This window comes from Corvus hawaiiensis, chromosome 4 (assembly GCF_020740725.1).
Source record: "Corvus hawaiiensis isolate bCorHaw1 chromosome 4, bCorHaw1.pri.cur, whole genome shotgun sequence".
Classification (NCBI taxonomy): Eukaryota; Metazoa; Chordata; class Aves; order Passeriformes; family Corvidae; genus Corvus; species Corvus hawaiiensis.
In genome coordinates this window covers 22,301,290-22,314,585 of record NC_063216.1, presented here as the reverse complement: position 1 = coordinate 22,314,585, position 13,296 = coordinate 22,301,290, and the positions used below count along the sequence as shown (strand labels likewise).

Here is a 13,296-nt window from a genome sequence, read left to right as displayed (position 1 = left end):
TTTGTCTGTCTCAGTTGGATGTCGATACTAGATCGATATTCATATTCTAATAAATCATCCCAGAGGTGTAGATGGCCACTTCTTGGTACTCAGCTCATTTATCTTTCTTCCAGGTTATAGGAATATTTTTGCCTACCAGGAGATCAGGTCCTATAAGAAAAGATTGTTGGAAAGCAATTCAGAAAGATTTGTCAGCTATTTATGCTCTTTAAAGCAAAACAAGCGTAGAACGTTTATTTTGTGGAACCAGAGAAGAAAGGAGTTTATGAATTATGGGCTGGCCTCGTGCAGGAGAGTTAAACACTGGTGTTAGTTAATGGCCAGTTAGCAGAGCACCATTTTGATCTCAGTGGAGGCTGGCTGGATGGGGGCCATAAATCCCTACTGCAAACGGGAGCAGCCTCAAGATGCTTCGTTTCAGCTGCTGGGACGCTGCTAAGGCAGTGTTTATTTGGTCAGGGTTTGGGGTTTGCAGATCTATCCCATCCCCGCTGGTTGTGCAGCTGCTTGTTACTGTTGATAACTGTTCTAGGGCTTCAGTAGGTTTTTACTGTGCTGTTTTCCCCTTGCAGGCTTTTGGACAGTCCTTCTCTGTTCACCGCAAAGTGGCCGAAGATGGCGAAACACGGGAAGAGACTCTTCTCCAGGAGTCTGCATCAAAGGAAGCCTATTACCTTGGGAAGATCTTGGAGATGCAGAACGAGCTCAAGCAGAGCAGGGCTGTGGTCACCAACGTTCAGGCAGAGAATGAGAGGCTCACTGCTATTGTCCAAGACTTGAAAGAGGTAAATGGGGCTGAATTTCCTTAGGGTGTCATGGATAACATGGCTCTGAGTAAAGAAAATATTACAGGAAGTAAAAATTCTCACCTCCTAGCCTGTGATCTTCCCAGAAACCACATGGCCTGAGAAGGCTACAATTTAGAAAGAAGGAAATATAACTTTTGTTGTTTTTATACAACACCACCTTACAAAGATAATAAAATCCAATTCAAGAAGCTATAATTTCCTAAGCAGCCTTAATATTTTGCATTGTATTTTGTAGTACTGAATTTTACATAAACACATTTTCTGCACACTTCTGGCATTCAGGCAGCTCTCCTCTTTTCCAGTATTCACATAATTTTTCAGATATTTGGGACTGCCTAGAATTAAATTAGGCTTTCGCTGGTTTTCTTCTACTGTAAAGCAAAATTAAAATGCATGCTTATATCTAGAAAATAGGTAACAGTAAGGAAGTCAAATGTAGTTACTGACCATATGAGACGTTCAATAAGTTTGATGGAGAATTTAGTAACAATTAATAAATTGCCTTTTCCCCCTTGGAATCTGGAAGTTACAGAATGTAGCAGAACTACTGCATGCAGGGGAAGGCAGCACTTGGAAATGAGCCCACATCTTCCCTGCATTCCCCAGGAATGCTTACACTGTAGGGATTCTCCCCACTGCCCAGCTGCTGGAGGAGATATTTCCGATGTGATTCTGGAAAGTGATTATTCAATGCATTAATTTGTTAATATTAATGATTACCACGTTTTCTGTAGTTGAATGGAATGGCATCCTTTTAGCCTACAGAAAGTCCTGGAACAGGGTATCCCTGGAACTGAGTCCTTTACTCTCCTTGAACATTCTTGCTTAATGGTTGTACTGGGCTTGCCCATAATGCAGATCAGATTTCAGGAAGAAGTACATACATGCCATTTGTTCCCATATTCCAATTAAAATATGTGATTGTAATTGCTGTTGCAGTGGTTAACAAAACAAAATCAAATATATTTTAAATTATTTTTGATCTACTTGTCCTAAAATCCTATCCAAAGTCATCTTGGTGGCAGACAAGCAGCTGCTGACATGCCTACCTGCTTTGTTTAGCTCACAGGTCCTTTTGACTTGAGGTTCACACACAAATGAACAACCAAGTTAGAGAAAATACACTTTTGTCTTTGTACTCGATTCTTTTCCTCTGGGGTCTCCTTGGGATTCCTTCAAATGCAAATCTCCCTTCCATTTTCTCTCATGGTTATTGATCTGTATTTGTTCAGGAGGCAGTTTTGGTACCTGTTGTCCCTGGAATATTGATTGTCCTCATTTCCTTGGAGATAATAGTAGCCCCTAGTGTGAAGCCAACTGCAATTATTTCCTGCTCTAATGCTAAATAGAAACAAGCCATAGTAGTTAATTAAAGTGCAATAAAGGAATTTACCTGAATAAAAATAAGGCTGGTAAACTGATAGTTATTATTAAGATGATGTTGCACCCTGAGTATCAAGTCCTTTACTGTGTGGAACTTTTATTTTTGTCTTACTACAATCAATGTACTTAAACATTGGGATATGGGATATAAATATAAATGGGATATAAATGGGATAAGTGCAGTCAGTTCATTACACCACACGCTATTATGATTAATTACTTGAATAATAATAAGAGATAGAGGGTGATTGTCACTTACTTCGGACTCTTTGTGATCTTTTCACACTGAATTACGCTGGTATTTCACCTTGTGCTTGAAGGAGTCTCACCCTTGTACCCAGCCTGGTATCCCTTGGTCCTATGGCTGTGATGTCCAAGTTACTGCTGAAATGAGATGACCTTGTCCTGTAAGTGTTTATGAATTTTGTCTGCTTTGTTCTGCTTCCTGCAAGTAGGGAAAAGCAGACTAAACTTACTCCAAATCTTGACAGCTACAAAGGGGAGGAAAAAAAGTATGAAGTGGCTGGTATGTTTTGGGGTAAAGTCAGAATTAGATGCTGCCGTGGGTGGAGTGCTACAACAAGGAAGCAGTTTGTCTCTTTAGGCAGTAAATTTGGAAATCTAATTAGAGAAAAAAATGAAAGAAAAAAGATGGTCTTCATGTGGGCTTCTGTACTGAGTGATGCAAAGAGAGATTGGTAGATTCTGGGCATAAGTTACCTGATTGTATCCCGTCTTCTCCCCTCCCTGCCCACTACCTCTTTCCCTCAAGAAAAACATGCTTTATAGTTGTTTTTTAAGCCTTAATAAGACATCTTATAAACTAAACAAACAAATAATTCCTTTCTCCTTCAGTCATAATATAAAGGTTTGAGTAACTGCTGTGTGGTTCTGGGAATAGTGTTTTTGTGTGGATGCCAGAAATGTGTGGCAGTTTCTCCATGCATTCAGCCACTTAGGATACTGAAGACTGATAGGTAGGTTTTCAAACAATGACCCCTGTTATTGGTATTGCATTCCTAAATAATACACTCAGGGCTTCTCCACTCCCCAGCCCGTGGTGGGAGTTATCTGATGAATACATTCTGCTCTCTGAATGTGCACAAAAATCCATAGTCATATGAATGTGTATGAGCATTTTCTGAACCATCAGAATGCACTCACATGAATGCTGATGACTTTTAGGAATCCTGGGAATTCCATAGCCCGGAGGTTAAAAATTCATACGTTTTAGTAAGTATCTGCCTTACAGTCACAGCTCTGATGTCTGCAGGGTAGCTTGACCTGGATCTCCCTTGCTGTTAAAGGGAATGTATCTGTTGGTGATTGAGAGACAGGAGGCAGCTTGATGCAAGCAAAAGCAGTTTATTGTTTCTGCAGTATGGCTTATATACTCTTATAGCCTTTGGACAAAACTTTCCACTACCTTAATAAAAACCACAACATTCGTGTTTCCTAGCAGTATTGATTAACTACTGTCTTGCATGATTTCTCTTAGCGAGGCACAATGTAATACATAACGTTGCTTCTGCTTTCTTCAAGTCCTTGTTTGCCGTTCCCAGGGCTTGTGGCCCACTAAGGTTAAAATGTCCACATCATTTACCAACTCTGCAGAACTTTCTGCTCGACTTCCCAACTGTCTCTCCATGTGTATCAGGCTCAGGTCTCTGGAGATTATGCATCTCAGACTGCAAAAACAAAAACTGATCTCAGTGCCCATATCTTGAAAGGGTTTTGTTTTTAAGAACTTGATCAGGTGTTTCACCCTCATGGGGAATGATGAACCAAGAATCTCTGTACATAGATAGCTTTCTACTTCATGTTAAAATGATTAAAAGAGTAAAACACCACCAGCTTTATTTTTGATGTAATAAAAATCCTTAGAGTGTTGGATAGGGGTCTTATTAACAATCACCTAACTAAATAAAATATACATTTTGGAAAGCTGGTAGATTTTTTTTCTCCCACCAAGACCTCAGATAGGGAATGTAGGCTGTTTAATTTGAGCCAAAAATACACATATTTTAAAACTGGGGCCAGAGAGATAATATTTTGGCAGTCAGAGACCAGATTTACAAAATCTGTATGTTAGGCATCACACATTTTATGGTAGATGGCCTCTCTGTATGAAGAGATCGTTATGGTTGTTTGATCATGTAACCTTCTCTAACAGTGTATGAATTGCCCTCATTTATTATAAACATTAAAGAAATACTTTTCCTGGAAAACATCTTTTAAAAATACAATCTTTTATCCTTTTCTGATTTTCTGGAATCTGTTTTTCTCCTATTTAAAAGCACTGTTCACTTATAGTTGGGAGATGAGTAACTTTATTTCCATTTGTGCCACTGAAAAGCCTTTTCTTATGGTGACTATAAGCCCTTTATAGGTACATAAAGATGAAATCATCACCTTGAGAAACTGATAGCTGACAGAGGTGGTTGTGAAAGCCCAGATGACCTAGCTCAGAAGCTGGAGAAAGCTCTCTGCCCACAGACAGGAAATCTCCATATAGAGGTGATGTCTGTATATATTCCTCCATCATGGGAAGGCTGAATAACTTGGAGCTTGGCATCTGACTCAAAACAGGTGGCAACTGGAGGGGAAAAAGAATGAGGCAAAGATGAAGCAGGTGAGACTGTAGAAAATGGAGATAAAGAGGGATGGTACAGTTCAGGTTTTGTAGGTGTTATGAGACTAGGTGAGGAGTTGTTTGGGGTGGGTAGGTGTGAATGTTTTGGTGTCTGAAGGGGCAGGTATGGATCAGCTCTTTCTTCCCATTAAGACTAGTGAAAATGAGAAAGCTAGGAAGAAAGGGGTTAAAACTCATAGGCTCTTTACTAAAAGTCACTGCAGCAACTGCAGGGATTGCAGAAAGAAATGGGCACCTGGGTACCTGCTGTCTGTGAGATAACAGATGAACAGGGAGGTTTATGTGATGACAATATTAATGGGCCATAGAAACAGCACACACCTGGGCTTCTGGAGGGCAAAAACAGGAACGAGGGCAGCGGAAGAATGGGTGGAGGGAAAAATACAAATTTATGATGTATTATTTGCTGAAAGCAGGTGAAAAAATGTCAAAGGTGAAATTGTGCAGCCTCGCTGCCCTTGAAATCCATAGCTAAACATTTATTCACTTCAGCAGTACAAAAATCTAGCAGTACAAAAATTAGCAGTTCATGCTAATCAGAAAATGTATGGGCATGGTAGCCTGGATTTTTTTGAGGGGAACTAATGTTTGAAAGCAGAAAAAATTTACAATCCTAGTCTTCAAGTTGACTTTCCTCTAAAGAATTATATATTAAGAACTAGATTTTCTATATTAAATGTGGCTTAAATCATAATTGGCTGTTGCCTATTTAGAAATTATAGTTTTTCAATCTGAAAAAATAAGGTTTTTTCTCATTTTATAATTTCGAGTAAATTAGGTGCCTAAATTTTCACCTTCTGTAAAATTTTCTGTCCATCTAAAGGTCTGGCTTGGCCTGAGGTCTGTCACTACTCTGTTACTGCATGTTGAGCACTGCTGAAGGAGCTACTGTGATCTTCCAAGGAGAGGTTTCCCAGCTGACCTCCTCATCCAGTGATGTCCTTGCACACTCTGGTTCTGTGATTGTGGCGAGGTTTGGGGCTCCAGTTTATTCTCTGTTCTTCTTTCTCTGAAGAAAGTGCCCTAGCAGTCAGCTGGCAGATGCTCTTTGTTCCTTCAGATGTTTCACATGGTTGGGAGATAGTATTTTGTGGGTCAGGGAGAGTGGGACCAAGCAAGCTGATGACAATGACTGTAGCCTAAAGGCTAAACCACTCAGATGGGAATAGGGAACAAGTTCTCATCCCTGTTTCAATTAATGCTGGATAAGAAATACTTAAATATTCATTGGGGTGGAGACCAGAACCCCAGCTGCTCCTCTGTGAGGTGGCAGCCCTCAGCAAAGGCTGCCTCCATCCCTCGGAGGAGTGTGGTCCACAGCCTTTATCTCCCATGGCTGCGACCTAACTGATGAGCTCTTGGAGGGAGGTAACCCTGGGTAACCAAGTAAGGTGACTTTTACCAACTCTGCATTGAAAAAAGACAGAAAAGCTAAGTCTGGGAGAGGAATCACTGCTAGGAATTATGTACTGCAGGAAGAACCTTTTGTTTGCTTGGATGTAGTGACAAAGCTAGTGAGCTCTCTTCAGTTTTGACAGCTTGCTTTTCTAGTAGTTGTCTAATTTTACGCATGCACAGCATAGGGAGCCTGTGATTGTGCTCTGGTGATTACCCCAGACAGTGAAGTGATTTAAGTGACTGCAGTGGTGCATCTGACCAAGCAGCATCCTTACATGATCTTGTCTGCTCCCTCGTGGTGTTGTCCTGTGCTTTCAAGTGTCTGCATCAACAGACACTCAATGTACTCCAGGATGGAAGTTTGTTTTGGCATCTACACCAGTTCAAGAAAGCTTGCATTATAAATATTTATCTGCCTGCTAATATTATGGTGGCACTTTCAGCAATGGCTTTGTATCATGACCTGGACCAGGGGATTGAGTGCACCCTCAGTCAGTTTGCAGACAACACCAAGCTGGGCAGAAATGTTGATCTACTGGAGGGCAGGATGGCTCTGCAGAGGGATCTGGACAGGCTGGATTGATGGGCTGAGGACAACAGAATGAGGTTTGACAAGGCAAAGTGCTGGGTCCTGCACCTGAGCTACAGCAACCCCATACATCACTACAGACTTGGAAGACAGTGGCTGGAAAGCTGCCTGGTGGAAAAGGGGCGCTGGTTGACAGCAGCTGAGCACGAACCAGTGTGTGCCCAGGTGGCCAAGAAGGCCAATGGCATCCTGGCTTGTGTCAGCAGTACTGTGGCCAGCAGGACCAGGGCAGTGATTGTCGCCCTGTACTCAGCACTTGGGAAGCTACACCTTGATTCCTGTGTCCAGTTTTGTGACATGAAAGACATGACAAGAAGGACATTGAGGTGCTGGAGCAAGTCCAGAGAAGGCAGTGGATCTGGTGAAGGATCTGGAGCACAAGGTCTGTGAGGACCAGCTGAGGGAGCTGGTGTGTTTAGTGTGCAGAAAAGGAAGTTCAGAGGGGCCCTTATCACTGTTAAACAGCTTCCTGAAAGGAAGCTGTAGCAAGGTGGGGACTGGTGTCTTCTCCTAAGTAACAAGCAGTAGGACAAGAGGAAATGGCCTCAAGTTGTTGCCAGGGGAGTTTAGACTGAATATTAAGAAAAAAATTCTTCACCACAAGAGTGGTCAAGCACTGGAATAGGCTGTCCACAGAGGTGGTGGAGTCACCTGGTGGCATTTAAAACACACGCAGATATGTCATTTGTGGGTGTGGTTTAATGGTGCACTGGCCATGCTGGGTTAATGGTTGGACTTGATGATCTTAGAGGTATTTTCTAACCTGAATGATTTTATGATTTTTAGAAGGAGAATAATTAAGAAAATATGCTGAAGTGTTCAACATGACCGTTGTTAATGGTGTTTTGGTCTTAATGTACCTTAATGCAAGCACTGCTTTTTGAAAAGAAGCTGTAGGATCTAGAGCAGCCCATGGACATGACTGGGGGTGTCAGAGAAATAGAGTGGAGCTGGGTGTGATAGAGAGATGGCAGAACTGTTCCTCCTGTCAGGAGAGTGCTCGCATCTCAATTTAGGGCATTATTAGCATAGTCAGTAGAGTTGATGGTATTTACATTCCTTTGTTTTGGAAGTTACTGTCAGCTGAGTAGAACCAGCTCTAAGTTAGGCTGATAATATAAATGTGTTACTTTGTCCAGTGAGAGGTGTTTTTATTTTCTCTCTCCTGTATTTAGAAAAGCCTGCCATAGGGACATTGTGCCAGGCCACCCCACCCTTGTAAATGTTTTTCCCTCTTTAGCTGATAGTGTTAATGGGTGATGGTTTTGCCTTTAGAGGCTGCAAAATTTGCTAAAAATATATTGTTTCCTTCTGCTTTCAGGAAAAATTTCAGATGGAGCTTAATCTGAAACAGTGCCTGTTAAATGGTTTCCTCTGCTCTTTACGTGTACTTTCCCTGTTCACAGGACTTCTGAAAAGAAAATTATTTTCTTTGTCTTGGAGACAAAAATACAGCAAGCTGTGACTTGTAATCCTACCAAATCTCTCTTATGCTGTGAATTAATGGGTATACTAATAGACTGATGCTGTCTCTCTGTCAGAGAAAGAGCTCCGAGCATAGGCAGCAAGACCAGTTGACTGCTTCTAAGTGTCCTTATTAACAGACAAAGATTTAATTACAAATCTGCCATTCAACTCCATCTTCCTACTTAGTTACCACCAAACACTTTTTTGGGTTCTTGCTTCACATTTTGGCTGACAAGCCAAAGGTGAATCCAAAAGTGGCTGGGGTAAGATTAACCTTTTTGTTTCCCAAAATGTGGTTTATAATCCTAAATTGCTACAATCACCACTCATAAAATGGTTGTGTTTCCAAGTTTGTACTCCTCATAAGCACCAACTGTAATAGCATTGGAAGGTCAAGAGCTCAGGATAAATACATTTTGTTGTGGCACTGTTTTCTCAGGGTAACCATCAGCTTCTTGTTCTGCTGTTCTTACCCTCAAATATACTTGCGAGCCACCAAAAGCATCTTTGAGTGGTTGTGTTTCCTGTTAATGAGCCCAAACAATGATTTTGGATATAAATTTGGGATTTGACACATTCATGACACTGTTTTCTTTGGCAAAGTTCAGGCATTTAGCTCTGCTGGGAATAACAGAGTCAAACAATGGACACTAGGGAGGTCAAAAAAAGGCCAAGTGGGATAATGGAGCATAACCAAGGGACTGTTGCATAAATACAGAGTGCCTTATTAAAAATACTCAAATTCCCAGCTCCTTCTTTCAGAAAAGGGGCCTCAAATAGAAGATGAAAGAGGGTGTACTTTCAGCTGCCCTTGGTAATCTTTAGGCAGTAATTAATCAAATCAGGATCTGGCAGTGCTTGTTCTTACATAAGTTCTTTGAAAGAATGACCCCTTATTTGTGCCTAGGTGGTGCCAAATCCCCCCTTGTGCAGGCTATTGAGTGAGCACGTGCTGAGAGGACAGCTCTGGAAGCCAGAGGTATTACCTGGGTTTAAAGAAGAGGGAGGTAAATTTCATGGAGTACTGGGCCATCAGTGCTGCTGCTACCTGAAGATCCAGTCCCACTGCCCAGGGCTCGTAGGGGATGCCCGGGAAAGCATCTTCACATAACATCCCTGTTTCACAGGTGTCACACACCAGTGGCTGCTTGGATGTTGGGCTAGCAGCTCTCTGAACTTGTCAAAATGGTATTTTCTTTTTCTTTGTGGCTTCTACATTTTTAAAATGCATAACTTTTCTTGCTTTTGTTTCTAGATGAGGAAGCCCTCTTAAGAACTTCTTGTGCTGACTCATTCTCTTTGGTATTAATTTGCTAGTTAAAAATAACTTGGGCTTTTGTCTATTCAAGTGGTGTGGAGTAAGATGGTTTTTGGCAGTGCTGGGATTAGCTGCCTTGCCAGTTTTTACACAATCCTTGCAATGTGATGTGGACTCTCAGGAGCAAGAGCCCAGGAGCTGTGTTGACTTCTACCTTGTGACTTCATTCATTTGCCTGGGATTAAGTGGGAAAGGAAGAATACCCTGGTGCCAGACTTTCTGAAACTTGTGTCCAAAAGCTTCAGCAGCCTTCCAGATAAAGTAAAGGCATAAGGAGAAGGAGAAATTTTTGCTGAAAGTCCTCACTGCCTGAGTGCATAAGCAAATTGAGCATAAATTGGGGTGACATGTGTCACTGATAATGAATATTAAACAATGAATGAAGGTAAATTTGTTGCCCCCATTCCAATTAATTTTCTTCGATTTTTTTTTTTTTTAAATATCCTGAGCTGTTTTCAATTAAAAAAAAAAAAGATAGTTAAAGGCTCCCTGAGAGACTAATGTTGTTATTCCCAGTCATTTAGCGTTAGATGTGCCTGGTAATTGTTGAATGTTTTATGCCTTCAGTACTCATTGGGATTACAGAACAGGAATCTGGATGTATTCCCAGCAATCGGTACACAAGCGGTGTGGTCACATTTCTCTTCTCCTGGGAATCCACACATGCACTGTAGCCCTGCATGATTGTACCTTCTGTTGTTGATTTTCTCCTGTTCCCTGCATGTGGATGCATCACTGCCTGTTTTCCTTCCTCCTAAACCTTTTTGCTCATTATTAAGAAGTACAGAATGGACAGCACTGACTGGTCATTGGTTCAGAGATGAGATCCACCAAATGAAACTGAAAAACCTAATGATCTCTACTGGAGCTGTGATTAGTACTTGGACTTTGAGGGAAACTCATGGGTGCTAATCACATGTGGATAATAATTACCAGCCAAGGTGCTTGAGCTTCAACACCTGCTCTTACTTGTTTAAAACCCACATTTATTTTCAGTCTATTTTTTTTTCTTGTCTTTTAATCAATACTGATTTATTTGTAAGGGTTTCTCCTGGGATTTACTAGGTAATTTTGGGAAATGGGATTTACCTTTTCCTGGGGATATGTCTTGGCTGCCAGGACATGGAGCATTGCATGTGACCTGACCCCAGAAGTGCATGATTTGTGAGGTGCAATCAGAGTGAGATGGAGCAAAACACATCTAAATTATGCCTTTGGATAGTTAGCAGCTACTAAAGAGATTTTTGGCAAAAATCTCCTACCAAACAAAAAGAAACTGCATAGAATCAAAACCTGTGAAACCATGAAATATATAAGAAAAGTCAGCATCTTTGGGGTTTATATTTTGTGCTCTTTATGCTGTCATTTTCTCATTTGGGTTCATTCAGACTACATCTTACAAAATAGAAGTCTTTTCTGTGTGGCAATGTGAGGCTATCCTTAAACATGGCCCTCTGTGGGGCAGGTTCTTCAGTTCCCCATTTCTGCCTCAAAACCTCAAACTCATTACCAGTTTGTCATTGGTATGAAATCATTAATAAGTTCTTGGCTCCCATCATCTGTACTAATTGTGCTTTCTACAACAAACTCTGTCCTCAAGGGGAGCATTTGTAAGAGGAAGGTGATAGAAGGGTGAACAGCAAGAGCCTCAAATATGCCACCTCTTTTTCTCCCTTTGCCCTTACTACAATATATGAGACAAGCTGGTTATTTTTAGTTATTCTCAACAGTCAGTGCCAGTCAGCATCCAGGAGGTGGGCAGCAGGTCAGGCAGAGGTCAGACAGTGTTATCACCCTTTCATTGTGATGGTCAAATCCACTCTTAAGCTTCAGGATTGAGAGAAATGCACTTTTGCTGGCAAATGTTTTAGATGTGTACGTGCAGATGCTCATACATAATCAGAGCTTGTCTGCTTCTATGGTGTTATTGTTAAAAAAACCCCCATCAAATAGGTAGGACTAGATATGAATGCAATTTTTGCCTTCACTGCTCATTCATTCTGCCTATGTAGCCTTTCCTCTCCTCCTGAAGCACAGTGTGTTGGCTCTTTCAGCTAAATGTGCCTTGAAGGCATCATCGCAGAGCTGTGATTTTTCACTTCAGTGAAATGATTGGGCTGTCTGCTCTGATACTCACTGTGAACTCTACGTGAAGAGTGGCTGTGGCATTACAGTGTCAGCTTAGAGTGGGGTGGGTTAAAAATGGGTCATTTCCCACCAGTCCTGCACACCTAGTCACGAAAAGGGGATCCAGAGGCAATGCTCTTCACAAATGCAGCACTGTGAGGTTTGGCTCATGTATCGGGTTTTTTACATTTTTTTCTTGGGGTCCCTTTTGTCTTGTTTTCCCAAGGGAAGTGGCAACACAACAGCAGTGAGAAGATACAGGATTCTGGTTCTTAGTAGCTTAGTAGCTGAATGCATAAAATGTCAAGGGTAAAATTCTGGTCAGTGCGGAGGAAGGAAAGTGTTTCTTTCACAAACAGCTTCTCTCACATGCCATGACTGTCTGCCCTCACCAGATGAGGTACGCAGAGAGACACATAAGAAAAGCAAGGAAGAAAAAGTAAAAAATTCCAAGAAATAGGTGCAGATGGGGATTGATTGTCAAATAAATGGGAATATATTAAAGGGAAAAACTCAATATTTTGGTCTATATCAAATCAGCAACAAGGTTTCCTAAAGTCACTCTGCCTTGGCTTGCTCCAGAAATCTGAGAGGAAAACGATGTCCTTGGTTTGTTGTCCAAGACATAAATGCAGTGAGGAAGAAGGACTGAATCTGCAGACCCCTTTGCAAGATGTTCACAGACACTTTGTAAAGCTGGAGCTCACCTTATTTTGGCAGCAATTCAAATTGCCATTTTACTGTTTAAGCAGCTAAGACATAGCTATAGATGTAGATTTATTTGATTGGTGTTGTTTTGATACTAATTTTATTGAAGGTCTTTGAGTCATCATCAGAATATTTTAGTTTTGGAGGCTAGGATGTACAGCTGTTTTTCATGCAACATGGTTTGCCAGTGGTGATTGGAAGTCAGCCCCTCGACAGCTTTCATATATTCTTTTTGCATTGTTTTATGTTTTTATCCATTGTAAATGCTTTTGAAAAGCCAATTACGAGTTTTACATTACTACTTCTCTTGCCCTCTAGAATTTATGACTTACTCTTTCTTCCTCTTAACCTGACTACCTAATTTCTTCCCACCAAAGTTGTTGTGAGATGGAGCTTTATGCCAGAGTCATAACTGCCATAACTCTGTTTTAAAATAAATCACTTTATAGGCTGTAAGTGAAATGGAACCTTAAATTGCTAATAGAATTTAAAAACACTTCTGTATTGTTAGTCCACTTGAAATTACATTAACTTCTTCGAGGGAAAGAAGTAATGACAGTGCATGTTTTGAAGTTTAAAAAGTGAAAAAAGTTAGAGTATTAGGAAGGAAAAATAAAACTAGGGGGGTCTTTAAGTTTAAAATGAGAAATGCACAACCTTGGTGGTGTTTCTGTTTAAGAAAGCCTCCTCCTTTTAGCATGTTATCAAGAGTAATGAACTTTTGTTTTGTGGTCAGCTCTAACACAGGACAGCTGCACTACCTGCCTTGTGCTGAGTTCAGGCTGTGGATTGCCTAGGTGAGCTAAGGACCAATTTTCAGGAATTCAATGCATACTATTACCTA

The 13,296-nt window shown here is 41.0% G+C and overlaps 1 protein-coding gene across 7 annotated transcripts in view; it reads left to right on the top strand.

Moving 5' to 3' along the window:
- The window catches only part of BICD1 (BICD cargo adaptor 1), a 172,061-nt gene that overhangs the window by 87,099 nt on the left and 71,666 nt on the right, over positions 1-13,296 (top strand). For all 7 annotated transcript variants that reach the window (XM_048300254.1, XM_048300255.1, XM_048300256.1 and 4 more), the window contains exon 2: positions 573-785. In XM_048300254.1, coding sequence (XP_048156211.1) covers positions 573-785 — 213 coding nt within the window. The remainder of the gene's footprint in view (positions 1-572; positions 786-13,296) is intronic.